Source organism: Choristoneura fumiferana, chromosome 17 (genome assembly GCF_025370935.1).
Source record: "Choristoneura fumiferana chromosome 17, NRCan_CFum_1, whole genome shotgun sequence".
NCBI lineage: Eukaryota > Metazoa > Arthropoda > Insecta > Lepidoptera > Tortricidae > Choristoneura > Choristoneura fumiferana.
The window spans coordinates 9,287,668-9,315,528 of NC_133488.1; the positions used below are offsets into that span (position 1 = coordinate 9,287,668).

Sequence of the window (27,861 nt, forward strand, 5' to 3'; positions counted from 1 at the left end):
TAATAAAACATAAAAGTAATACTGTATTAACCGCAATCGTTTACTCAGTAAAAATAATACTTTTGCCGTGTATTTTTATAAGCGATATCTATTATAGTAATGTTAAACTATTCAAAACAGTAAAATAAATCTGTTTTTTTTATCGTAAACGGAATAACGAAACACAAGTCGAATAGATTGGGGAAATGGAAGATGTAGAAGATAGCCATTCTTTTAATAACCAAATACTTAACTATTAAACCGTTTACAGGACAAAATCGAGTTTAAAAATATTTCAATTTATCAAAAAATCTGGTTTGTACTTTCTTTGTTATTGTCGACACTTTATTATAACCAATTCTCAAATATCGATACGTTCTTTGATTGCGTCATGTAAACGTATAGTTATATGTTGCAGCTTTTATTATCACTAAATCCACTGCGATTCGTGATAAAGGAGCATTATTTATTGTAATATTGATAAAAATCGGTGAGAAAATCAATGTTTATTAACCTATTCGTTTGACAAGGATAACCTAAGCGTTTTACGTTTGTAGCCGTTGACACCATTTTTGTTCTGCTTTTCTGTTTGATTATGCCATGTTTCACTAACAGAGTGAATTTTAAATGATTAGATTTTTCTCTATTCCGTTTCGTGTTAATCAATGAATGGTTGGTTAGGTGAAAAATATGTTGTTAATTAAGGTTATGTTGATGTTTTGGTTTAGGAATTATATAGGGTGTATAGAATAATGTTGACAAGATTGTGGCGTAGAACAAGTGCTCCTGTGCTTATTTTGAGACGTGGAAATTTGGTATCAGTGTATGTATAAGTTTTTTTTTATAGTTATGGCTGGCACATAAACACATAATTCGCCGAAATGGATGGTGATGGAGATGACTTCAATCTCCACTGGGAGGAGGACGTGGAGAGCAAGGTAATTAAAAATAGCCTTTAAATATCACTTTCATACATTTTATATTAAGTACAAATAATAATAATTAAGTACAATTAAACATTTCATCACTTATTACTTAGTTTGTCAATTGTGTTTTGTTTCTTTTCTTTTGTACAATAAAGAGTTTACATACATAGATACATGCTTATGACTAAAAATTGTTTTAGCAGCATATCCCAGGGGTGGTGGCTTCAGAAGAAGTTATTTGTGGCTTAGACACAGTACAAGCTGGATCTTTTTCAAACATGGTAATTAATTATATTTTTATTAAGTTACCATATCTATGCCTTGTAATATAAGCTAGTTAACTATCTATCAATAATGAATAGGAGCTTAGTCATTATTGTGGATGTCTATCAATGCAAGTGTATTTTTTTTAGACAAATGAAGTTGTAATCCCGGACACTGATCAAATAGCTGCTGAGAACTTGATGTACTTATCACAAGATGTTGTGAGTTACACGGATGCTGCTGAATTGGCTGTGGACCCTAGTGTGGAGTGTGTCACTGAAGAGGTGATCACTGATGACTGGGTCAACCCTGGAGGACAGGAAAGGTCAGTTTACTATGTTATAATTTTACCTTGAAAAGTTTGTGTGTGACATTCTGTTGAACCTTGTGGCAGGGAGCATCTACTGCCTTTATCAAGATTTTTGTTATATGTGCAGCAAATGCTGATAACAACAGGTTTCTACTGGGTGTCATATATGACCTTATTAAGCTATTAGTAGTTTTAAAAAATAATCAGTTTTTTACTCAGTTTTTATTCTTATTTTATGAAATTTTAATTAATTGTTGAATGTTAGTTCTTTTCATTATAGAGTTGAAGTTCCATTGGATCACTTTGCGACAGCTGCACTGGATAATATAAAAGAAGAAAATGACATTGATGTCCCACTCCCTACAGATCAGGTAAGTGTATTTTCTATTGTTGTATCATTCTCGTGTTACTGTTCTACCAAGCCTATACTATGCGAAGGTAAACTCCAATTCAATAGAATCTGACAATCCTGTAGACACTTCCAGCCTACTAATATAAACACCGGGCTGCCTAAGGCTTTGTGATGTGACTATTATTCTTTTTTGATTCCTTTTAGATGATAATTGCAACAACAGGGACATATATAATCAAGTGTGCCCATGATAGGGTGTCTTAAATATGTAGAAAATTGACAGATTCTATTGAATTGTACTTTAACAAAGGATACTGATTGTGCCTTTATTGCCCATAATGCATTTTTGTTGAATTTATTATGCTACTTTCCTCTCTCACTTGCTTTTTATAAAATACGGTCAAAATCGTTTATTGAATATAATGACCAAGAAAAAAGTCTAATCACCAGTTTGTACCAAAATAACAACTGTTATAATGACCAACCATGTTTAAGAACCAAATATTTCTGTCCTTTTAATGTTGTTCTAAACAGTTTTGACTTTACAAATAATATTTCTAGAGTGCTAACTTAACACTTAGGCCCTTTTGAATCTTAGGGCATTGAAAGGGAGAAACCAGTGCTTAAAAAATATAATAACAAGCATATTTGACCACTTAATTATGTTTGAATTTGATTAATTGAATCATTAACATGTTCTTGTTCTTATTGTCGTCTTTACTGGCTATTTGGCATGTTTACTGATTCTCGACGATGAGCTAGCACATCACATAATAAACAAAAGCTCCTGGTATGTATTTTTTATTTTCTTTATACTAGTCAGTATCCATGCTGATAGTATAATATATCAATCTTCCCCAGGACCAATACACAGCGATGCGGCCATGGCCGTGCGACTTCTGTTCCCGTCGCTTTCGCAAGAAGGCGGCTCTGATGAACCATATGGTGGCGCATCAGAACGATCGCCCGCATGCGTGCAACTTGTGTGGAGTGCGCTACGTGCGCAAGTGCGATCTCATGAACCACCTCAAAGTGCATGCTATGGTGCCCGATAATGCTGACCCCGTGGATTATGGTAATGGGCTAATTTAGAAAAAAAAACTCGCAAAATATCGGACACTGATTTTCTTCTTTAGATATAACTAGCGGAACTACCGCGTAACATCAAACCGTACGACACTTTTTACACTGCCAAACACTGATGCGCGTCATCTTTGTCATTTTTTGTGATTACCAGAGGAAAAAATATGTGCACATTATTTTCTGATAATGTATTATAAATTTTTTTACCCAGTAAACTACCCAATTGTGATAAAACCTGTTGGTAAAATTCTTTTATCAAACATGCTATGTAATGTTTATGTTGTGTTCCATAAAACAGGCTTCAAAGTATACTGTTGCAGGCCTAGGCCTGCAAGACAACAGTCTTTTGTTTCAATGCAAAACATCAAATATCCACGATAAAGGGCATACACGACTTGAACTTAATAATCTGAATTTCTATGGTTCATTTATTACTTACTGAATAAATTTACAGGACTTTGAATATTCTATATGTAAATATATAAATATTACCGACGCGTTTTACGTCAAATTACAATTTAATTAACATTATAAAATATCTGATTAAATGGGCTGCAGTGCAGTTCGTGTATAATGGCCCTAAAAGCCGAACAGCAAACACAATAAAAAAAGTTTTGGCGGGAAAATTGACAAGTGTCATTGTCTTTTTTTTCTTGTCTTTCTCTTGTTCTTCTTTTGTCTATACTTACTCGGCCTGCAAGCCTTTCTTTCCCGGCCTCTGCAGTAATGTACTATTATTAAACGGAGAACAAATACTTTATTATTGAACATCTGAATTTTAATTGCATGTGTTCCATTTGTATGTGTTATATTTAATATGAGTGAGTCTCACGGTAGTTTCATGTTCAAAATTGCATGTGTTCCCTTAGTCGCAAAACAACTGAGGTGCTGTCTCAGTGGATGTATAATAAAAATGAATTAAAAAGTAGCATTAGAGTAGAATCTGATGCATACTTATATGTATACTACAGTTTCTTGACAATCTATACTAATATTATAAAGAGGAAAGATTTGTATTTTTCGTATTTTTAGATGTTTGTTACGAATTAACTCAACAACTACTACACCGATTTAAAAAATTCTTTCATTATTAGAATACTAAACTATCCCAAAGTGCCACAGGCTATATTTATTACCAGAAAAAATTAGGGTTCCTTACTAAAACTTCAATAATGTAACTCAAAGTGTAAAAAAAGTTGCCATACAACATATTTCATCGCAAAGCACTGTGAAAACTATTGATGATAGAACAAAACCACGATCTGCAATATTAAAGAATATATCAATATCTACAAAAAACTTCGCGATACCATATATGTTCAACTATTGTAGTTATGTCACTATAAGAACTACTTTTTTACATTTTAAAAGTTGACAGGAATGCCAACTAAAATCAGACCATGTTATCCATACCTTTTTATTAATCCTTATCCAAATAAATAATTTTATATTCAAGATGGTTTCAATACCTGAAGATTACTTTTTGAATTATTCGAATCGGACATTCCATTCAAAAGATATTACGAAATTAAGAATATCAATCTAACCAAAAAATGCATTTACTCTACGTTGACGGCTGACGCGACCGGCTTCGCGCGGATCGGGTGTAGAGTTTTTGGGAAATAAAGCTGAGAAATGTGTGTGAAGTGCCCTTGATTAGAGACCTATTTAGAGTTCTGTGCTCAAAGGGTAATAAAAACGGGACCCTATTACTATAAAACCCCACTGTCCGTCTGTCTGTCTGTCACTAGGCTGTATCTCATGAACCGTGATAGCTATACAGTTGAAATTTTCACAGATGATGTATTTTTGTTGCCTCTATAACAACAAATACTATAATAGTACATTACTGCAGAGGCCATGAAGTAAGGGATTGATGGACGAGTTCGGGGTAGACGGCCGAGTCGTAGACGAGGCCGGATAAAACGAGTCCAGCAATCCCTGTTCTGGCCGAGGCTTGTATAGTGCTTTTCTCAAACAATGTGAGGAAATATTTCATCCATCCATCCATCCATCCATCCATCCGTCCGTCCGTCTGTCCGTCCGTCTGTCCGTCCTTCCGTCCGTCCGTCCATCAGTCCGTCCGTCCGTCCGTCCATCCATCCATCCGTCCTTCCATCCGTCCATCCATCCATCCGTCCGTCCGTCCGTCCGTCCTTCCGTCCATCCGTCCGTCCGTCCATCAGTCCGTCCGTCCGTCCGTCCATCCATCTGTCCATCCATCCGTCCTTCCATCCGTCCATCCATCCATCCGTCCATCCATCCATCCATCCATCCATCCATCTATCCATTCGTCCGTCCGCCCATCAGTCCGTCCGTCTTTCCGTCCGTCCATCCTTCCGTCCGTCCATCCATCCGTCCTTCCATCCGTCCATCCATCCGTCCATCCATCCATCCATCCGTCCGTCCGTCCGTCCGTCCGTCCATCAGTCCGTCCGTCCGTCCGTCCATCCATCCGTCCATCCATCCATCCGTCCGTCCGTCCGTCGCATCGCATCGCATCGCAAATGCTTACAGAGTAGTGGTGGTTGGCTGTTTGTAATTTTTCTTTTGTCAGTTCAATGTTAGTAAGCAAATTTAAAAAGTTAGAGCAGCGGACAATAATGGATTTTCATACATACTTCATGGCCTAGGCCAAGAAGTTATGTAGGGAGGTGGTAGGCAGCCATAAATGAGAAACTTCATGTCTCTATTTCGTGATATTAACGCATACATTTCCGAGCATGTTTGAGAAAACAGAATAAAATAAATATTTAAGGGGGGCTCCCATACAACAAACGTGATTTTTTTGCTGTTTTTGCTCGATATTAATAACGGCAACAGGTAGTTGCTTGAAATATTCACAGAATATTTATTTGTATATTCATTAACTTTAAAAATAACTAATTAAATTAAAATAAAATTTATATTTAAGGGGGATCCCATACAGCATACGTGATTTTTTGCCGTTTTTTGCTAATGTCTAATGTTGTATAGGTACGGAACCCTTCACGCCGGAGTCAAAGTCAAAGTCAAAGTATCTTTATTTGTAAACATAGGTGGTTACATATACACAAGGTGTTATAGCGTAATTATTGGTATCACTATGTTTCGCCCACAGGCATACAAATAATTTGCAAGTTTAAATGTATGTACTTAATGCAAAAATTATAAAATTAAAATCTTCAAAAATAAATAAATTACGAGTAAATATCCCAATACAAAACATTTGAAAAAAACAAACCGTGTCAAACTACTTAATACAATACGTTATAATTAAATTGTGGGAATAGATTTATTAAGATAGGCCAAAATTAATTTTATAATGTCATAACAATGTCAAAAATTTCTTACAACTATAAAGTGATCATCGATTCTATAATATGCCTTCTCCACACACCATTTATACAGTTTAGCTTTGAATGTTGGGAGCTCAGTTTGCTTAAGTTCTTCGGGCAAGTGATTAAATATTTTGACTGACATATACAGCATACTTTTTCTGTAATGTGCTGTCTTAGAAGTAGGCAAAACAAGATACATGCCGTGGCTTTTTGATGTTGTTCTCGGGTTTACCTTCGCAATTTTGTAATCCGATTTTTTTTTTTTTTACATACATACATACTTCAAAGATATACAATGAAGGCAGGGTTAGGAGTTTATATTTAACAAAAAGCGGCCTGCATGAATCTCTTGGTCCCAACCCATATATTGCACGAATGCACTTTTTTTGTGCCCTAAATAGTTTTTGCATGGCTAACGAATTTCCCCAGAGTATGATACCATAACGTAGGTTAGACTCTACATTGCCATGATAGGCTAATAACGCTGTCTTTTCCGATGCGATATTTGCCAATTTGCGCAGAACGAACACAAACGTATTTAATTTTTTTGAGACATGGTCCATGTGTGGTTCCCTCGTCGGACTCGCACTTGGCCCTTTTTTTTATTTTGCCCGTGCGAAGCCAGGGTGGGTCGCTGGGGTAACTAATAAAATAATTTTGTTTCAGCTGATGTGTTGGATAACAGTCAAGCGATTAAACCAAAGAAAAAGAGAGGGCGGCGAAAAAAGAACCCTGAACCAGTCGAGGTAAGTCCCTTTATGGAAAATACTTCAATGTCATCCATCACAGAAACTCCATCAAACTACCTGATAAGGTAATTAACTGTTTGTGCAAATAAAAAATAATCTGACATAATATTAGTCATAGTCATTGTTAAAGGTGAATACATAGAAGACATAAAACCTACGAACAAATAATAAGTCCATAAAACTCACTTTTTAGGGTTCCGTGCCCAAAGGGTGCCAACGGGACCCTATTACTGAGACTCCGCTGTCTGTCTGTCTGTCTGTCTGTCCGTCCGTCCGTCCGTCTGTCACAGGGCTCTATCTCTTAAGCCGTAAAAGTTAGACACTTGAAATTTTCACAGATTATGTATTACTGTGGCCGCTATAACAACAAATACTAAAAATAAAATAAAGTTACAAATTAAAGGGGGTCGTCATCGTCATACAAGAAACGTGTTTTTTTTCAGCGTTTTTTTGTTGCTAGGCGTTACTAGCCGTTGCTAAGGCCACCGAGTCGCCTAGCAACGGGTGGCTAAGTCGTTTGAATATTAACCTTTAAGTTTGCGATTTTAATGATGTTTTATAAAAGCTTTGCTAATATAATATGGCGACTGTCTGATTGTGTGGTTTATTCGTTTTTTTGCAAAATTATTAAAGCAATTTATGAACCACAAACCTCAATGAAGCCAACTTTGATAAAGCGCTCGCCAAATCCACACCATACATAATCACTATGTTTACCTAGTGTTTTTTACACAAAAAAAATCATACTAAGTATTTAACACTATTTTATTTACAAGGTTTATAATACCGTTTAAAATTTATTCACACTAGTCGAGCTTTTTATTATTTAATTTACACAACATACGAAGTCCGCCGAATTTCCCGCGAATCAACCGAGCTGACAGCCATTTTTTTTTTGAGCCGCGCGCGGCGCGGGCCGGGCAGTGGTTTCAGAAGCAAACAGCCAGAACCAAAGAGGATGTGAATTCAAATTGTTATTTATTTGAAATACTTGCACAAGTGCTTACTGTTTATTATAATTCTTGATTATTATTATTTAAGCAATAAAAGTTAGGTAACTATCCCAAGACACTGGAGATTAATTTAATTTGACTGGTTCAATCCTTTTTTTCTCTTTTCAAAAATACTCTTTTTTTTCTTTGGAGTTTATACTTCGTGTATGGTGTCATTTAATTGAATTGAAATTTGCGATACTTATGTAAAGTGCATGGCAATACAATAATCTGGCAGTGACATCCTAGTAGTCTGACCAGGTTCGTCTCCGCAGGACGGAACTCCTAAATAGTTACTGACATCAACTTGAAATTCGGTACGGAATAGTACATTACTGTAGAGGCCGGCAACCCCAGGTTCCGGCCGAGGCTTGTATAGTGCTTTTCTCAAACATTACATGAAATAAAATAAATAAAAAAAACAAGAAACGAAGCTGGCGGGACGCTAGTCTGGTCGCGGTGTTGTGTACGCGCGTGTCGCGCTGGCTGCTGGCGGCGGGCGGCTGCGGGCGTTGTAGCCGGGCGTGGGCCGCGTGCGTGTGGCAGAGCGCGCGTTGAAACAAAAGACGGTCGCATTGCCGGCCAGCGGCCTGCAAGGTTGTAGGAAATCTCATTGCAGGCCGCTAGAGTGACCGCGCGCAGGCTGCCGAGTCACAGCGCCTGCAGCGCGATACTTCTCAACCTATTATTTGTAACACAACGTCAATATTTCATGTCATGTTTGAGAAAAGCACTATACAAGCCTCGGCCGGAACGTGGGGTTGCCGGCCTCTACAGTAATGTACTATTTCACTTCTCATGCTCGTAGGCAAATGACTTTTTATGCTCATATAAGCAAAGCATAAATTCGAGCATAAAAAGTCATTAGAGTCTAATCAAAATAGATAGTCTAGTGCAAAAAGTAAAATTTTCATGTAACACCAAGGCAATCAGGTGTCAACAGCCACGAACAAAAAAAGTTTCTACATATTTTTTTTTTCAATTTATAAAAAACAAACTAAAAATAACTCAAATCAATCAATATCTCAATAAAACTAAAACTTTGTAAAAAAATAAAAGGTAAATGAACAATTGTTTCCACTGTTGCTATTTCAGTTCCTCGCAATCGAAGGGAAAAGCAGAGTTAAAACTCGAGTATCAAACTCCTTTTCCCCTCGACGTGTCGTACCGGCTCGGGAGGCTTGTTGTAAAACGTACTATTATATATATTAACAGAATGGGCTTTGGGAGAACATGACATCGGCCCGAACGCAGCAATGGTCGCGACGCGCGCGCTCGCCGCCGAAGCCGCCGCCGACGCCGCCCTCGCCGGCCAGCGAGCCGGAGCCGCTGTCGCCGCCGCCGCCGCCCGCCGACCCCAGCCGGCCGTTCGTGTGTCGCCACTGCGGCGTCGGCTTCGCGAGGGAGAAGGCGTTACAGTCGCACGCCAGGGTGAGTACTGCTAACAGCCTTAGCCATCCTCGCGTCCTTTTAAATACGACAACCGACAAAATGACACATCGTATTTGTTGAAAAACGATGATATCGTTTATGTTGTAACTTTCGTGACTTTTAGTCATAACTATTACAACATCCGGGACGGGAGTAAAGTTCCAGGTGTTGTGATAGTTATGAGTAAGTAGGTATGAGTGAATAAAATCCACGACCACAACAATGTTGCCGTAACGTCGAGCTAATTATTACTCCTATTGTTAAGCGTGGTAAATCCGAGGTGTTTTTTGTTTTAAATCACAATCATTTTCGCCACTTCTTTCTGTCACACGGTATAAGACAGGGTAGAAGAGATGGTGTATGTGATGTGTGTCAGCTCAGCATGTTAAACAATACAACCTCCGGTGTAAATGAAGCTTTACGATATTCTAGGTGCATGGCGGCGACTCGCCTATGGAATGCAGCGCGTGCGGCGAGCTGTGCTGGTCGCGGGAGGCGCTCTCGTCGCACGCGCGGCTGCGGCATCCGCACCAGCCGCCCCCGCCCGAGCGGGAGCCCTATGACTCCAACTCAGGTCCAATTGTTTTCATACTAATAATGCTCCTTTTTTGTACTGCCAAAAATCCTTTCTCGCCTGGATAAAGGCTAGTATTATCATATTTTAACACAATTGTGGCTAAATATCGACCGCTTACCTTTTCAACCTCGTATCTATCCAAATACAAAAAATCAACACTATCATACTTAACATTTAAGATTTTTCGAATCGAAAACTGCCTACGAACAGAGAACCCGATTGCCGGGGTTCTTGGCACTGAACGTGTTAACATAGAGCTGGTATATTCTAGGCGACGACGACATGGAGTATCAGTTGTCGCCGCTGGCTGACAGCGGCAGCGAGCGCGCCGTATTCGACACGCAGCGCGGGCCCGAGCTGTTCTGCCAGGACTGCGGCGTGGCGTTCCAGCGGGCTGATCTACTGCGTCGGCATCAGGCCGCCGCGCACAGGTACAATCATCATCATCCAAGCCTACGTATACATGTCCCATTGCTGGCCACAGGTCTCCTCTCAGAATGAGAGAGGGCTTGGACCGTAGGTCCACGCGAACCCAGTGCGAATTGGGAACTTCACACACACACTATTGAATTGCTTCGCAGGTTTTCTCACGACGACGTTTTTCTTCACCGTAAAGCTCGTGATAAATTTCAAATGTAATTTCGAACATGAATTTGGAAAAACTCAGAGGTGCGAGCCGGGGTTTGAACCCATGATCCTCTGCTTGAGAGGCCATAGGTCAAACCACTAGGTCGCCATGGCTTCATGACAGGTACTATACTAGTTAGCTAATCACGTTCGAACCTCGAAACAGAAGGTCGGTTTTCTTTTTCTTTCTCATATGAATCTTCAAAAAACGAAAAAAACCGACGAGTTCCAAGCAACATTAACATTATAGTTGTACTGTACAGATGGGTGTACTTCTGCTACCATTTCAATCGCTATTAGGCACTTGTTCCACTGCTGACGATGACCCAGAAGCAAGTAGAGCTAGAAACTAGAACCGAGTTGACAAGCAGTGAAAAGCGAGTACTTAGTTAGTTTTGTCGCTGGGTTATAAAGTTTTATGCAAGTGTATTCCCTCGCACTATTGAGTAAAATGATCACTGATTGTTCTTCCAACGTGAGTTCTGCCAAGCTATCATCGCTGAGCGAGTTTTATTTTTGATAGCTCTTTTTTTTATTCTCATTTATTTTATGAGGATACATCTTATGATTAAGTCGTTTTTGATAGCTCTTGTCGCTGCGACAAGTAGTGGAAGGAGAGTTCTCGCCGGAAGTGTATACAGCCAGCGTTATTGATACATATTTATAAATCGTTGAAGTATATAGTCCAATAGCTTGCTTTCGCTTCTATATCCTCGATGATATGTAGATTGAATGATAATGTGATGCAAGTACAAGACAGCGAGAAATGCTTGCATAAAGAATGTTTTAGCAACAAGTGAATGTGTTGCAGCCACAAGCGGCACGACAGCTCGTCGAGCACGTGGGCGGAGCACACGTGCGAGGTGTGCGGCGAGGCGTGCGCCGACGCGCTGCAGCTGCTCGCACACGCCGAGCGGCACGCCGACCGCCAGGCGCCGCCCGCCAGGTACTGTACAGGACAGCTCGTGCAGCACGTGCCCGGAGCACACGTGCGAGGTGTGCGGCGAGGCGTGCGCCGACGCGCTGCAGCTGCTCGCACACGCCGAGCGGCACGCCGACCGCCAGGCGCCGCCCGCCAGGTACTGTACAGGACAGCTCGTGCAGCACGTGCCCGGAGCACACGTGCGAGGTGTGCGGCGAGGCGTGCGCCGACGCGCTGCAGCTGCTCGCGCACGCCGAGCGGCACGCCGACCGCCAGGCGCCGCCCGCCAGGTACTGTACAGGACAGCTCGTGCAGCACGTGCCCGGAGCACACGTGCGAGGTGTGCGGCGAGGCGTGCGCCGACGCGCTGCAGCTGCTCGCGCACGCCGAGCGGCACGCCGACCGCCAGGCGCCGCCCGCCAGGTACTGTACAGGACAGCTCGTGCAGCACGTGCCCGGAGCACACGTGCGAGGTGTGCGGCGAGGCGTGCGCCGACGCGCTGCAGCTGCTCGCGCACGCCGAGCGGCACGCCGACCGCCAGGCGCCGCCCGCCAGGTACTGTACAGGACAGCTCGTGCAGCACGTGCCCGGAGCACACGTGCGAGGTGTGCGGCGAGGCGTGCGCCGACGCGCTGCAGCTGCTCGCGCACGCCGAGCGGCACGCCGACCGCCAGGCGCCGCCCGCCAGGTACTGTACAGGACAGCTCGTGCAGCACGTGCCCGGAGCACACGTGCGAGGTGTGCGGCGAGGCGTGCGCCGACGCGCTGCAGCTGCTCGCGCACGCCGAGCGGCACGCCGACCGCCAGGCGCCGCCCGCCAGGTACTGTACAGGACAGCTCGTGCAGCACGTGCCCGGAGCACACGTGCGAGGTGTGCGGCGAGGCGTGCGCCGACGCGCTGCAGCTGCTCGCGCACGCCGAGCGGCACGCCGACCGCCAGGCGCCGCCCGCCAGGTACTGTACAGGACAGCTCGTGCAGCACGTGCCCGGAGCACACGTGCGAGGTGTGCGGCGAGGCGTGCGCCGACGCGCTGCAGCTGCTCGCGCACGCCGAGCGGCACGCCGACCGCCAGGCGCCGCCCGCCAGGTACTGTACAGGACAGCTCGTGCAGCACGTGCCCGGAGCACACGTGCGAGGTGTGCGGCGAGGCGGGCGCCGACGCGCTGCAGCTGCTCGCGCACGCCGAGCGGCACGCCGACCGGCAGGCGCCGCCCGCCAGGTACTGTACAGGACAGCTCGTGCAGCACGTGCCCGGAGCACACGTGCGAGGTGTGCGGCGAGGCGTGCGCCGACGCGCTGCAGCTGCTCGCGCACGCCGAGCGGCACGCCGACCGCCAGGCGCCGCCCGCCAGGTACTGTACAGGACAGCTCGTGCAGCACGTGCCCGGAGCACACGTGCAAATTCGTTTACAACTTGGTTTGTTATGTATTTGAAGACATAAAAAAAACTTTCATTTTAAGTACAAGCTTTGCTTAGTTTGGGACAAGGTCAATTGGTGTCAACTGTCCCATGATATTTATTTATTATTTATTTATTTATATCTATTCCACATGCATGAGAAAATTATCTTATACCTTCTCCATTCTTATTAACCGCTTTTGACATAACAATTTGTTATTTCAGATTAAAGAAAATGGCGCGGGGAAGGAGTAACACTTCGTCTAACAGTTCGCGGCAGTTCCCTTGCAGAGAGTGCGGTAGGTCACATTATAATGAGACCTGAAAATATTACTTGTCAATAAATTCTAGGCTTTACCAGAGGCTTCGCTCGCGGGAGCCCATAATTCTGACTGACAGTTTTTTACTCGCACACGTCAAACTTTAGCATCTTATTTAAATAAAAATGAATCGCCGAAATGTATGTACAGTCAAATGTAAAAATATGTATTTATTCAAAGTTTCACGAATATATACCACAGACTTTTATTCCGACGCAATAAGGCCGTTGTAACATTTTTGAGTGGTTTGAACAGATATTTATTTTTGCACTTGACTGTATGCACACAACATCCAAACGACTGCACTGAATTGGATAATTATTTTTTGTGTTTGTTGTTGTCAGGATAAAGTTTGTGTTAAACAAATTTTTAAACACAACTGAAAATGGGGCGAAGCTGCGGGCAACAGCTAGTTTATGAAATTAGCAGGATTTCTAATGAGTACTCATCGCACAATGTTTTGTTTCAGGCAAAGTGTTCGGGTCTCGCAGCTCGCAGCAGATCCATATCCGCATCCACACGGGTGAGCGGCCCTACGCCTGCCGCTTCTGCTGGAAAGCGTTCGCCGACGGCGGCACGCTTCGCAAGCACGAACGGATACATACCGGTACAGTTAAATCACAGCGTAATAATCTATCTATCTGTTTAACAATTGACAAGATTTCATATTTCTAAGACTATAATCTGATTAGTTCTCTGTATTTTGTTTGGAAAGAGAAAGACGCTGATAGTTTTAAATTTTCACTAGGATTATTAATTAATTTATTACCAGAGAGCGAAATTTTGATGCCGGTGACAGCCGTATGACTTCAAGCTTCATACAGTGTTTTTATCTAGATCATTGATAATCACTAACAACTTATTGGCCTCTTTAGTTTACGGATATTTTATTGACACTTATATCTATATCTATAAAAACATCCTATATACCAATTTGCGTCATTATGACGTTACCGGCATCAAAGTTTCGCTCCCTGTTTATTACAATTTTTAAGTGGTTGTTCTAAAAGGGCATAACTCCAAAACTACCACACAATAGATCCATGGTCTTTAGTCTAGTGTCTCATTATTAAAAAATGTTACTGCTTCAATATAGGCGGTTTAGTTCTTTCTTGTTCTGAAACTTAAAATATAAGACTTCTACGACGATTTTGGCTATTAATAACGGATACTGGACTGCAGATAAATACGACACCTAGCTTTCTTACGGATACGGCAGATGATCATAACATTGACGATTTGGAACGAAATGTTTATGTTGTGTGGTGCCTTTGATGAATAATTTTTGCAATTAGGCACGAAACAATATTTGGTATATTTCGAAGGGGTATATACTTTGTTTATCCATTCTGGTCTATCCATTTCGATAGCAACTACGGGCAGCTAAAATCTTCAATCCAATTCAAATTTAGGAAAGGTGAGTCCATAATTTTTTTGATGATTCTGCCAGTGTCGAGGTTGACAGAGACACGGTGGGTAGGTGGACGACTTGTTGCTAAAATCTCATTTGAATCAAAATAACACTAACACGTCGGTCATTCGTTATCCGTCAAGTGTCAAGATCAAAGTCAAATTAAAAATTATGACAGCTTTTTTTTCTGGTGAAAAAGGCAAATGAAACATATATGTTCTGTGGTAGTATTGGCAAATTCAGATCTATATTTTTAACTTCTTGTATTTATTTTAATATGGAGAAATAAATTAAAATAAATATTTTTCCGTGTTCAGGAGGCAAAGCTCTTTCGATTCCTGTAGTAATTTTTAGGTGTAAAAAAAATAATGAAATCTCGTCAATGAGGGCTATCGCGTATGAATTCGCCACTAGAGGCGCTAGTGTAGCGTGAGGTCTCCAAAATGTCAAATCTCATAGTTTTTGGGTGAGCTACGCGGATTTATTTATAATTAGAATTATTTTGTGAATATTTTGCAATATCTGAAATTAATTATGGCAAATATGCGTTCCGGGGCAATGAATGTCTGTGTTTTGAGACAGTTTTGTCTTTCGGAAACCTTTGGCCTCACTTTTTTCCGAACAAAACGGGGACTATGCAACACTGTGGCATGCTCGATATTTTATGGTACGGTTTTAAGGTGTATTCAATATGATTTTAATCTAAACTTTGTTTTCACGCCCGTGATAACAGACTTTGAAAGCCATACTTAAAAACCTCACGCAACAGTGTGCCATCTAGTGAGACAAAAAATTTTTTAACAAAAAAGTAAAACCGACTACAAAAAAATAAAAAAATAACAAAATGGAACCGACTACAAAACCCTTGAAAATATTTTTCTAGGTAAGTAGGTACGTACTAGCTCGAAGTCGGTGACTCAGCACGAGCCAGCAGGAGTGGGACAATTCACAATAGTCGTCTACCTCACCTACATACTATGGGTTTCAATCCCTCCTGCTGGGTCGTGCTGAGTCACCGACTTCGAGCTAGTACGTACCTACTTACCTAGAAAAATATTTTCAAGGGTTTTGTAGTCGATTCCATTTTGTTATTTTTTTATTTTTTTGTAGTCGGTTTTACTTTTTTGTTAAAAATTTTCTTTATTTCTCACTTTTTAGTGATTCGTAGCCAAAGAACATCTCACAACGATTCCGTTAAGCCCAAACACTACTTAGTTGCGTTGTTTTATAACAGAGTACCGTTGCCTACCTTCTGGCTTCAGCATCAGATCAGTTCGAAAGAATCATTAACTTAAAGTTTCTTCTTAGTCGATTATCTAGGTAAGTATATTAATCATGATAATTTAAATTTAACCCGTGAAATACTTGTTATTGATAGTAGTAGTTCCGTTGGTCAAATCTGGTCTTCATCATCAATTCCACTTCACCAAATTATGATTTGCAAGAACAAATGCACGAGTTACTGCTAAATATATCCAAATTACCATAGATGTCTCTACAATATTTGAAGAGTTCCCTCGATTTCCTTAAGATCCGATCATCAGATCCTAATTTGCTGCTTATGGGACCTAATTGAAAGCATTCCTAGACGAACTCAAAAAAAAATTTTGAAATCGGTTCATAAATGACGGAGTTCTGAGGTAACAAACCCCTCGACGATAGCCCTCATTGCCGACCACTGTGCCGTCGAATGTCGTCCGCGAGTATCCGCTCTGGGTCTCATTTCTCTCATCCAAGGACTCGTCTTGTCCAGCGAATCTTGTTTACGTTCTCTTTTTCTTTGCTATGACAGTCATGACGCCTTTCACTTTGGTCTTACATTTAATAAAATTGCACTTGCATTACAGTTAATTGGCACATCTGAGTAAGACGTAAGACGTTCATGGTTGGTCCAGCAATCTAATGAGGAATTCTTGACACGAAATTTCGCTAGACAGTGTTAGTATCGAGAATACCCATTGACGTTGCAGTCTTGCTTGCCATTGGTTCATTTAGTTATTTAACCAATCACAAAAGTGACACAAAATGTCAAGACTTGTCAAACTTAGGTCGCGATACTAGCGCCATCTAGTCTGACAGAGAAACTGATAGAACTATTAACGTGTGCGCAGGTGAGAAGCCGTACGCCTGCGCGGTGTGCCCGCGCGCGTTCAACCAGCGCGTCGTGCTGCGCGAGCACGTGCGCTCGCACCACTCCGCGCCCGACCGCCGCGCCAACGGTAACCTTCCAACACAAATGTGAATAATGATTTTCCATCGTATTTTAACGGAAAAGTTCGTATTTATCATGCTATCTCAATTAGGTTCAGTACCCATCGTACAGTCAGCAGCAGAAGTAGATAAGCAGCTGTAGTCCTCAAAACGATCTAACTAAATACTCTTTACCTACTCTACTATTTATTACATTGATAGTAGAGTTGTGAGTAGTACATTTTGAACACTGGAACCGCTCATCAACTTCTGATGCTGACTCCGTACATTTTTCAATTGACACTAAATAATAAAGTTCCATATTAATTAACGGATATGAAAATGTCACTCATTTAATACGTCGTATTCCGATTGACATCCCGATGGAAATACATTACGCACTATATCTGAATTAATATCTGACACAACAAAGCGTTCTTAAATATCTGATACGACTCTATTGCAGGTGTTGCAGGTGTTCATGGGCGGTGGTGATCTCTTACCATCAGGAGACCCACTTGCTCGTTCACCATCCAGTAGAATAAAAAAATATATATATTTCTAGTGCCGGTAGGACGTGTCAGATAAAAACAAAAAAATTGCACGCTTTACTGTGGCAGATATTAATGCAGATGACTCTTCTTCTTCTTCTTCCGTGCCTTTTCCCATCACTTGGTGGGGTCGGCCGTCCTCGTTTTTCGGCGCCAGGACGCTCGGTCCTTGATTGTCAGTATGTCCAGCTGTGCCCGTTTCACGTCCTTGGTAACGGTTGTCCACCACGTGGCCAATGGCCGCCCTCTGCCCTTTTTCTTTTCTGCGATAGCTAAGGCTTTTCTCACAACGTATTTATTTCTCATACGGCTCTCGACCATCTTCTCGGCAATGGGGACAATTTTGAAGGAGCCTCTGATATACTCATTGCGCACTCTATCAAGTCTCGTCACTCCCGCTGCCCACGGTAGCATCTTTAATCTTCATCTCATTTGTATGCATCTTCTGTTCGTGATTTTTCTTGACGGCCCAGCACTCGGAACCATACATCATTGCTGGTCTAACCGCTGTTTTGTATACTTTTCCCTTCAGTTGTATTGGCATTCGATGGTCACAGAGTATTCCTGTTAAGGCTCTCCATCTTAGCCAAGCTGCGTTTACTCTATGGGTCACATCTGTGTCCGTATGATGACTGCACCATATTAAATCAGTTGAATTGAGATTTGGCAAAAATTCGGTATGGTCTTCATTAACGTTGCATAAAAAATACCCCAAATGCCAATGCCAAATGTCATGTCTCTGAACCTGATGGTTGAGATTTCTAGATTTTATGTCAATCGTTCTCATTCATTCGTTCACTACATTTTTTGCAATGAGTACTTTATAAAACTGTTTGTGTAATCAATCAGCTCTCCTGCCGCACCATAGCTACAATGTTCTGGAGTATGTTTAAAGAAAAGTTAGGAACTGCTGTAGTGAATCTGCTCACATATCGTTCGATTTATAGGTGGCCCGGCATTCTGTTGCGTGGTGTGCGGACGAACCCTACACTCAAGTGCGGAGCTAGTGCAACATCTTATCCAACACTGCGATGCTAACACGGCGCTCAAACGACAACCGCAGGCGAGTATTTACTGGTCGATTAGCTGAGTGAACTTAACAATCCGTTTGGGCTGTGTTTCGCTCTAACCTTTAGCCTTTAGTCATAAGAATGTTTTATTATTTTAAGTTTGCTTTATCGAGGGTTATGTTATGTTTTATTTATTACAATATCAAAATAATTTAAATTGTTGATGATTGACTAGTTTTCTAGGAAAAAATAGTAGATCGTACAACAAGAGAATAAAACGAGCCATTTTACCCAAGACGTTCATATACATAGACACGTCGAGGGGAAAATGGGTTTAATGCTCGAGTTTTACACTCTGCTTTTCACTTCGATTGCAAGTAGATGAAATAGCAACAGTGGAAACAATTGTTCACTTACTGGGTACCTTTTACTTTTCATGTATTGCTATATAGTTTTTAGTTTTATTTAAAAAATATATAGAAACCTTTTTCTTTGTGGCTGTTGACACCTGTCTATCTTGACCTTACACTGTGATCCTCACTCACCTTGGCCTTAAACGAAGATTTGGATGCACTAGAGAGAGAGAGAGACTTAAATAGGAAGTCTACGAGCATGAGAAGTAATGAGAAACTGAAAAAAAAAATTCTGTTTAGTCCATCAGTTAGATTATTTTAAAATATTGAACATGTATTTTTTCTTTTGTAAATCAGACAAAAAAATTAAAAAATGAAGCGCGTCAAAGTTCGGGAATGCGCCGGTGAGGTCACGCCGTGCTTGTGACCCACTGGGTGACATCATGCGGAATTTGAACAGGCAAAATAAAAAATACGTGTCCTTTTTTCTAATAATCTAACGAACGGACTTTTTAGTATACATACTATCCTATTACAACAAACTCACGCTACTCTCGCTTTTCGGGTTGCCTAACATAAATCTTTATTTTACGCCACCAGTTCCTAATGCATATTTAGTCAATATTTCTTACTCGTGGGCGTGCACCTCTAATTGTCTCTGACGTCGCACAGACCGGCCCACGCAAATACAAGCGTCGGCGGAAAATCAAGTCGGAAGCGGATTCCCCCCGGCACGAGTGGGAGCGCGGCTCGGCGTCGCCCCCGCGCGCCGCGCCCTCCCCGCCGCCCTCGCCGCCGCGCCGCCGCCGCCGCGCGCGCCCGCGCCGCGCCCCAAGCTCATACACACCGAGGAGACCGTCAGACCAAGGACTAAGCAGGTAACTGGTAGCTCACTCAACAGATAACGTTCTCTGTTACAGCCCGAGGCATCTAACAATTTGAAAGAATTTATTCACTATTACGGGAGACACACATATAAAAAAAAACGCAATTACACACATGAAAACAGTCAGTCAGAAAACAGACATATACACTACGAAAAAATAATAAGTCAGGAATTGTAACTAAACTTGAAACTGTGTCCTAAGTGTGTCCTGCGCTAAGGTGCGCATGCGCGTCATTTAATTTTGACTGACATTTATTTTGCAAGTTTAGTGAGCTCACTTCACTACAAATTTTCGTATTTTTGATTGTGAACAGCTCTAAATTATCATGCCAACGTGTGTTATGAAGTGGTGCAGGAACAATGCAAAATTAAAATGTCCAGGGATCACTTTCCACTAGTAAGTAGACGTAAAATACGGTATTTGACAACTCCTGATTTTGCCGTATCTTAATATTATTATGAAAATATAGATATACAGATAGTGTTCAGCGAAGGGAAAATTTAAATCTGTTGAAAATTGGATTTATAGTGATTTTTTTGAAAAATCTATATACCTGTCTCTTTCTCAAACGCTTTTCTCTATGCAGCCAGTATGGCGGTACTGGCGTGTGATGTCACATGCCAGTATGTCTTTCTCTTTCTAATCTTGAATTTCAAACCTTTATAACTTTGTTATTTGTAAAGGTAGCTTAAAAATTGTTTTTCTATTCGATAACAGGCATTGTGTAGTTTTAATTTATAAAACATATACAAAATAGTCAAATACCATATTAGATTTATATTCAAAAAATTTCAAATACATTATCAGTTGGAGATGGTCAGTATCAAGTCTGTGGTCTATGGCTCACATAATGTAAATGACAGGTTCCTCACCCCTCTTCATATTTTCTTCTTTCCTGTATCGCCCAAACAATAGGTACAAACAGTCTTTATATTTTTCACGATTTTTAGTGTGAATAATATAAGATACAATAGTTTAAATGACCACCATTACGAGAAGCAGAGACGTTCATTATTAAATTTTTTTTTTCATGATTTTGCATTTTACCATAGCATTACGAGGAGCATAAATTGCTTAGTAACTGTGTAGAAATGATTGAAGAAACCCGTGAAATACTTGTTAACTGAGTAGTACCAACTCCGGTGCAACTGTTCTTCAATTGTCTTTATATTAGTTCCACTTCATCAAATGATGATGTTTAAAAGCAAATGCACGCTCTACAATATTTGAAGAGTTCCCTCGATTTCCTTAGGATCCAATCATCAGATCCTGATTTTGTGCCCATGGGACTTATCAAACTCATAATTAGAGGTATTCAATGACAAACAAAAAATATATTTTTTCAAATCGTTTCATGAATGACGGAGTTCTGAGGTAACAGCCAAAATAAATACATTTGTTAGTTCTTTACCTCAAAAGCATAAATTTCGAGCAGCGATTCACCGAATCGCATTTCACCTCTATCATGTATTTGATTGTAGTGTAGTTTAGCCACAATCGTTTATTTTTTTAGTTGCATTTCACCTCGATTGTGCATTAAATATCGTATTGTGTCTCACTCAATCATGTTTTTTTTTAGTTGCTATTAGTTTTAGTCGCATTTCATCTGGATCGTGTATTAGTGTATTTTAGTACAAACATCAATTAACGCGTTAAATTAATTAGAGGCCCGGGCAAACATCGATCGCGGGAAATGCGTCTAAGGTAAAATACTACACGAAAACTGAGATTCTACAAATTATATATTTATACTATTATAAAAAGCTATGCGAAAAATTGCATCAAGTACGAGGTTCTATTGAAATTTTGTTAGTTCGATCGAGGTGAAATGCGATTTGGTAAATCGCTACAAGGAATTTATGCTTTTGAGGTAAAGAACTAACAAATGAAAAAATACAACCGAATTGATAACCTCCTCCTCTTTTCTTTTATGTCGCTTAAAAAAACAAGCTGTAATTATCAATATATGACACGTCATTGAGACGTTAAGAGGCTGTTTTACCATCCATTGATTAGTGTTAACTGGCGGTTAGGTGTGATGCCGTCTCCGTCTATTAGAACGAAACAAATAGAGACGGCATCACATTTAACCGTCAGTTAACACTAATCAATGGATGGTGAAATAGCCCCTAAATGTAAGAAGTGATCCGTCTGAACGCCAATTGTCTATGTAGTTTTGTGAATCATTGCATCACGCGAGCTAACCAATCCCTGCTTTGTTTATGAATTTTAACCAATCAATTCAATTCAATTCAAAAATATTTAATTCGGACTATTGTACATTTGGCACACATCATCCATAGGTGTTAGTATATAAAGGTCAATACTTAGACTAGTGTTAATAAAATAAAATCAACAAGCACGTCTATTTGTAACCTTGAAATTGATTCGTATTTGAATTATAAGTTGTTTTGGTTTTAAAATAGAATTAACATAATATTAATTTGATTTATATTTATAGATTTAATAACTGTATTTCGTGGACTCATCCACTCTTAATCCCTGTTTTAAAATATTCTACTTGTAGTTCCTGCTATGAAGTTCAAGGCCTTGCCTCTAGGTTGGCAACGCGTCTGCAATACCCCTGGTGTACTTGCTCGTTTGCCATTCAGTCCAATAAAAAAAAATTAAGTTCAAGCTTTTTCCATTCCAAATTTCATCAAATTTGGTGCATTGCTTTAGTTGTGAAAAGTTAATTATTGGTATATGATTAAAGGTCATCACATTTAGATCCAAACCGGCGATTAAAAAACTATATATATTGTAGGTACAGAATATTTCTCGAGTTAACAATATTATAAACGTTCCGTTTCTTGCAAAATGTTGTTTACCTCCGCCTCGTGAGGTTATTTATAGGAAGACGTTTCTGTTTTTAGCAAAATAGGATATGTTTTTTTTATAACGGACAAAAGTTAATTTATTATAAATGCGAAAGTTTGTTAGTCTGTATGTTTGTTACCTAACTCTGCACGCCTTAACTGCTGAACCGATTTAGATAAAATTTGGTATACAGATAGTGCAAGTCCCGGAGAAGGACATAAAATAGTTTTTATACTGAAAAATTGCATAGTTACCGCGGAATAGCGATAAACGAAATCGCGGGAAACAGCTAGTTAATGAATAAATGAAACTAATATTGATGTCTTCAATATTTTAATTAGAATTAAGTTTGGACCGTACATTAAAAAAAAGCAATTTATTAAATGACTTCTTAAAGCGTGCACTATAAAGAGCCTATTTTCCTTCTGTCCATTCCTATATTGAACAGATTAGCTTGTTAACTATTATGAAATAATGTTACCAGATAATGATATATATAGGCAGGAACCAATTTACACGCATATAATTTGACAATGACCAGGATACCGATACCAATGAGTGTTTATTATTCACAGGTCCGCGGCCGCCGTCCCCCGCGGCACCCCGCCGACGACCTGCGGGCGATCCGACTGCGCTCGCCGACCCCCTCCCCCTCCCCGTCACCCGAGCCTTCCCCCGCGCCCTCTCCACAATCACCCCCCGCGCCTTCACCCCCTTCCTCACCTTTAACCGCGTCCACCACCCACGAAGGCGGCCCATTCAAATGCGAAATGTGCGCTCTAGAGTTCCCTCGGCGCGATGCGCTGTTATTACACGTTCCTGTACATATATGACGTAACAGAACCAAGCGGCGACGGCCGCGGTTGTCGCCAGAAACTCGCGCTTAGAGCCATCCGTATTTTATCCCTAGTGTCGTCAGTATAGCTAAAAATACTGCGATACTCCAAAGGGGAATAGCTCAGCTCGTAATCCCGCGAGTTTGTAGAATTTTAGCTAAGTGAGAACAAGACTTGAGAGCGAGATTCGGAAACTGACTAAATGGAGCTAATATATTCAGACTGATATCGCTTCGCTTTTGTTCGAGCGCAGTTGTTGTGATATCGTGCGTAGCGGTATAAATATTGTACATATTTCGTCTTAATTATCTGTTTTAGCCGCGTTGGATTAGTTAACATTTAAGGAATTTAGGGCATGGATTATATTTAATTATTTAATACGAATAAAATTTCTGTTTAAAGTATTCTTAGCTGGGCCGTAGAGAATAACCATTTTTCTACTTAACTTACTTAACTGCATAGGTATTTCGTTTGGTCACGAACGAAAATATTACATATTAGAAGGCTTGTATTAGACAGGGTTAGACAGTAGATCAAATTACTTGTGTCTTTAGTTTGTGAACCCGCGATGTGCGAGTTCGACTCATGACCTTTTTTTTTCAATCAATTAAAAATTTGAAGTAGTAATGGATGAATCTCCCTTTTTTTTAACATATGTAAGTGATACAAAAAAAATATTTCAGGGCAGGAACTGTCTGAACTAAACAAATTTGTAGACTGTCATATGTTTAAATGACAGTTCAATGACTAATTAAATGACTGGCAAATGACCAGTAAATAGCCCTAGAGAAAGAAAAACCAACCATTCATCCAATAAATAACGTAATCAGTCAAAAGCTCTGTTATGTGCCAGCTATTACTATTACGGTGATTTAAAATGGTGTTATGTGAATCTATTTTCTGTTTTTTTACTTGATTGAAGCTGTTTCTTCTACGATATGATAAGTATTGTAATAAAAATATACATACTTAGAAAGTTAGATCATAGAATTCTGTTTAGAAGCTAATCCAAGACTAGTACACAGAGGAAGGAGTCTGGTCTAATACCTATAATTCTTTGATTTCAGCCAGGATACTTATTGACACTAGTAATGTAATATTTATAAAACCGATGTCAATTGTTGTAAATATATTCTTAAAATACTTTAAAACATAAAATAGGGACGGAAATGCTTGAGGCAAGACACCGTTGAACTAATTGTTACTTCTGAAACATTACTTATTGTGACATTGAATCATTATGTTTGTCTGTTTGTATTACTGTTGCCTATATTAGTAAGACTATGTTGTCGTATTGTATTGTTGTATTTTATTAATGGACTGATTTGTGGATTAGTACTGTACATAATGTGTATTAAAGTTTGCGAATAGTCTTTTCTTTGTTTAGTACAAATACTGTATGTTTTGGGGTCTTTTAAGTACTTTTAACAGTTTATATTTGCTTTTATGTGATATAGATGTAAACAGTTAAACGTTAGTTGTGCCATAGACGCCAGTGGCAGTTCAACGTTGAGGATGATGAGGACTATAATATAATTAATTATTATATTTGAAGATGTCTACAATGGCTATCACGCATGCCATTTTCTTGCATAATGCGCCTCTTTCCAACTGTTAGTTATAAGGGACGCACAGAGACAAAACTAGTTTTACCCAGTTTTAGTGCGAACATGCGAGAAGACAACCGAGTCATCATTCGAGTTCCCCATAAAGTACAATTCACATTGACCGGACCGGACGGAATCGGCTGCCGCCGCGTTCCACCGGCTCCTCGAGCACGCTGAGGCAGCCGACTGGCGTCCTCCAACCGGACGGAGTTGATCGAACGCGACGGCAGTCGAACGCAGCTGACCGGCCTCCACGGCAGCCGAATGCAGCTGTCTGAATGCGCGAGGAGCCGACCGGCCGCAAGCTGTGTAAATTCTATTAAATATATATATGTGATGTTAGTACTGCACAGACCTTTTAAATTCCTTTGGCATGTTATAAAGAGCGCTAGGACGCCGTCCGGCCGCTCAATGTGAATCGTACTTAAGAGCACTCACGGGAAAATTCCCGATAGTCCCCTTTACCCTTAGCAATTTACCAAGTTAGCTGTTTTTCCAACAAGCGCATGGTAGCAAATCAATGGTGCAATACATTCCCCAGAATGCTTTGAAAGATATTATCCTAGTAGGGTTTTATGTTAATTATGTTCAAAATCGAAAATGTATGAAAGGTTTTTGTAACTTTGTAAGGCAAATTAATTGTAAAGTATTCACATAATTTCCTTGATTATGGGGGTTATGGCACATTCATTACAGTGGTGGTATAAGCAGCTAGCTCTTCTGTAAATAGTCTTTTTGACCATTTGCATGATGTATTATGGTAGAGTGCTGGTACAGTTGCATGCACTACAAGGAACCAAAATCAGATCTATTCAAAGACTAATATGTTATTAGTTTTATTTTTTATCTGCTTTTATAGTATCAACTCATCATATAAGAACTGATGAGAGTACATAATCTCCATTTTTAATCTACCATACAAACAAAGAACGCCATTATGGCTAGTCAAGACGAGGCTCTAAGGAGTCTATTGTATCATAATTTAAGTCTTGAAAGATGCTTGGAAGACATCCAATTAATATCTTATGCACATCACCAAATTGTCATCAATCAAACATGTAACCAAATGTAAGTTATATTGACATTTAATGTTGTATACCTAAGCAATGAAATAAAACAGTCCAATTGAATGTAATTTGTGTATATTTTTTATCCTACAATTTAGAATAAAAGTATAATTACAGACTAAGAAGTTTACAACATTTACAAAAATGTATCAAAGTGGGTACATCAGTTTCATCTGCTTTCAAAATTATCTTGGTAACAATGAGCCTAGAAATAGTAAGTAAAAAAAATACTCCATTATAAGTTGTCAATCAGCATTGCCTGACTTTTTTTGGAAAGAGGGATTCTTTCATCAAAACGGGACATAGTAAAAAACATATATTTTGACTGAATTTGCATTGTCTTGTCATACTACCTTTTCATACCAAATTTCATGTCAATGTCATTTACCAATGAGGAGTTCCATCCTGCAGAGACAATCCTGGCTGGACCACCAGGATGTCACTGTCAGATTATTGTATTGTCAGCAGATTTACATAAGTATGCCAAATTTCAAGTCAATCCGACTACTGGAAGTGGGTCAAATTCAACTTGCAAGATTTTACATATAAAACATACATTGCAAGTTAAATAAAAGGCATGGAACATTTATTTTAATGAAAATATGTTACTGTAACAATAACTATCTGATTTCTGTCGCCTATGCAAAGCGGGACTGAACCTGTCCCGGGCGGAACATTTTAATTGATTTCAAAATCGGGACGTCTTGTGATGCCATTATCAGTGCTATTTTGAATTGGTATCCAATGAGATTACTTATAAAGCCTAGATCAGTACAAACGCTTGTAACATGTAACCTAACTGATAGTAGAAAAAAGGGATTTAACAAATACTAGCTTTTGCCTGCGGCTTCGCTTGTGTTGAATTTGGTTATCACGCTCTGTTCCCTCGGGAACTGCACATTTTTCGGGGATAAAAAGTAGCCTATGTGACTCTGGTCCATAAACTATCTCTATGCCAAAATCACATTGATCCATTGCTCAGTTTCAACATGAAAGATGGACAAACAAACACACACTCGCATTTATAATATTAGTAAGTATGGATGTACTTTAAAATTCCACTGCTAAGCAAATTATTGCTTAAATACAGAGGCAACACAAATAAAAAAAGCATAAGTTTTTGATTTGTGTTGCGTTTGTATTTATGCAGTGAATAATGTTTTGGTAATCTCTCAATATTGTACAAGACCTAGATGTGAACCATTTATGACATTTGGATGTTATTTCAATATATTTAAAATGCTTTACTAAGTAAGGCTTTACTCAATGAACACTACATTCGGCCGTTATTCTTAAGGTTAATCTTTTCTTTAAAAAGTATGCAAGGTATTCATTCATGTATTGCCTTTGAGTATTTATCTAATTGCGCATTTCCTTATGACTTGGTGTTGAAAAAAAGATCACATAGTTTTAAAGTTTATATGGAAATATAACTTATTGATAATATAACTCTAGGTTCATTCCATCGTGAATTTCATAGTCTGATAATTTGATGTGATCTTTGAACACAGTATACCATTTCTTGAGGACGATTTTGTCGTACCGCGTACCGGTCTGCGCTGCTATGAGTTTCTTGAGGTCCCCTACTGTGTCATCTGGGTTACATTTCACTCTCACTTTCTTTCCGAGACGATCGTTGCATGTTACCTCTAGCATTTTGTTTTACAAACAAGTCCTATGATGATTGATGTTAAATTTACTCAGCCTTCTCTTCAGTGCTTTCTCGCAGTTTCTAGATTCGGTGTCGTTATAAATATATTCGATTTCATTAAATGACTAAATTCTGGTCACGCTGAGCAAAAGCAGTCAGGCCGCTAGCAGGTAAATAAAACAATTCAATTCAAAATTAAGATTGTTGTGTTGACGATTGACGACA

At 39.9% G+C, this 27,861-nt stretch overlaps 2 protein-coding genes across 2 annotated transcripts; one reads left to right on the forward strand and one right to left on the reverse strand.

Annotated features, from left to right (window-relative positions):
* The first annotated feature begins 15 nt into the window (after positions 1–15).
* On the forward strand, positions 16–26,053 carry LOC141437312 (uncharacterized). Its single transcript, XM_074100591.1, is given in 18 exon segments — positions 16–294; positions 827–917; positions 1,106–1,186; positions 1,319–1,494; positions 1,760–1,850; positions 2,693–2,906; positions 6,901–6,980; positions 9,191–9,406; positions 9,839–9,980; positions 10,255–10,414; positions 11,422–11,556; positions 13,159–13,232; positions 13,723–13,860; positions 16,776–16,883; positions 18,353–18,468; positions 19,441–19,579; positions 19,582–19,646; positions 23,051–26,053. Coding segments are annotated over 17 exon segments (2,250 nt in total). The 5' UTR covers positions 16–294; positions 827–860; the 3' UTR covers positions 23,309–26,053.
* LOC141437308 (ubiquitin-like protein 5) lies at positions 26,044–27,861 on the reverse strand. Its single transcript, XM_074100588.1, has one exon. The coding sequence runs from the start codon at positions 27,639–27,641 to the stop codon at positions 27,420–27,422; it is 222 nt and encodes a 73-aa protein (XP_073956689.1). The 5' UTR covers positions 27,642–27,861; the 3' UTR covers positions 26,044–27,419.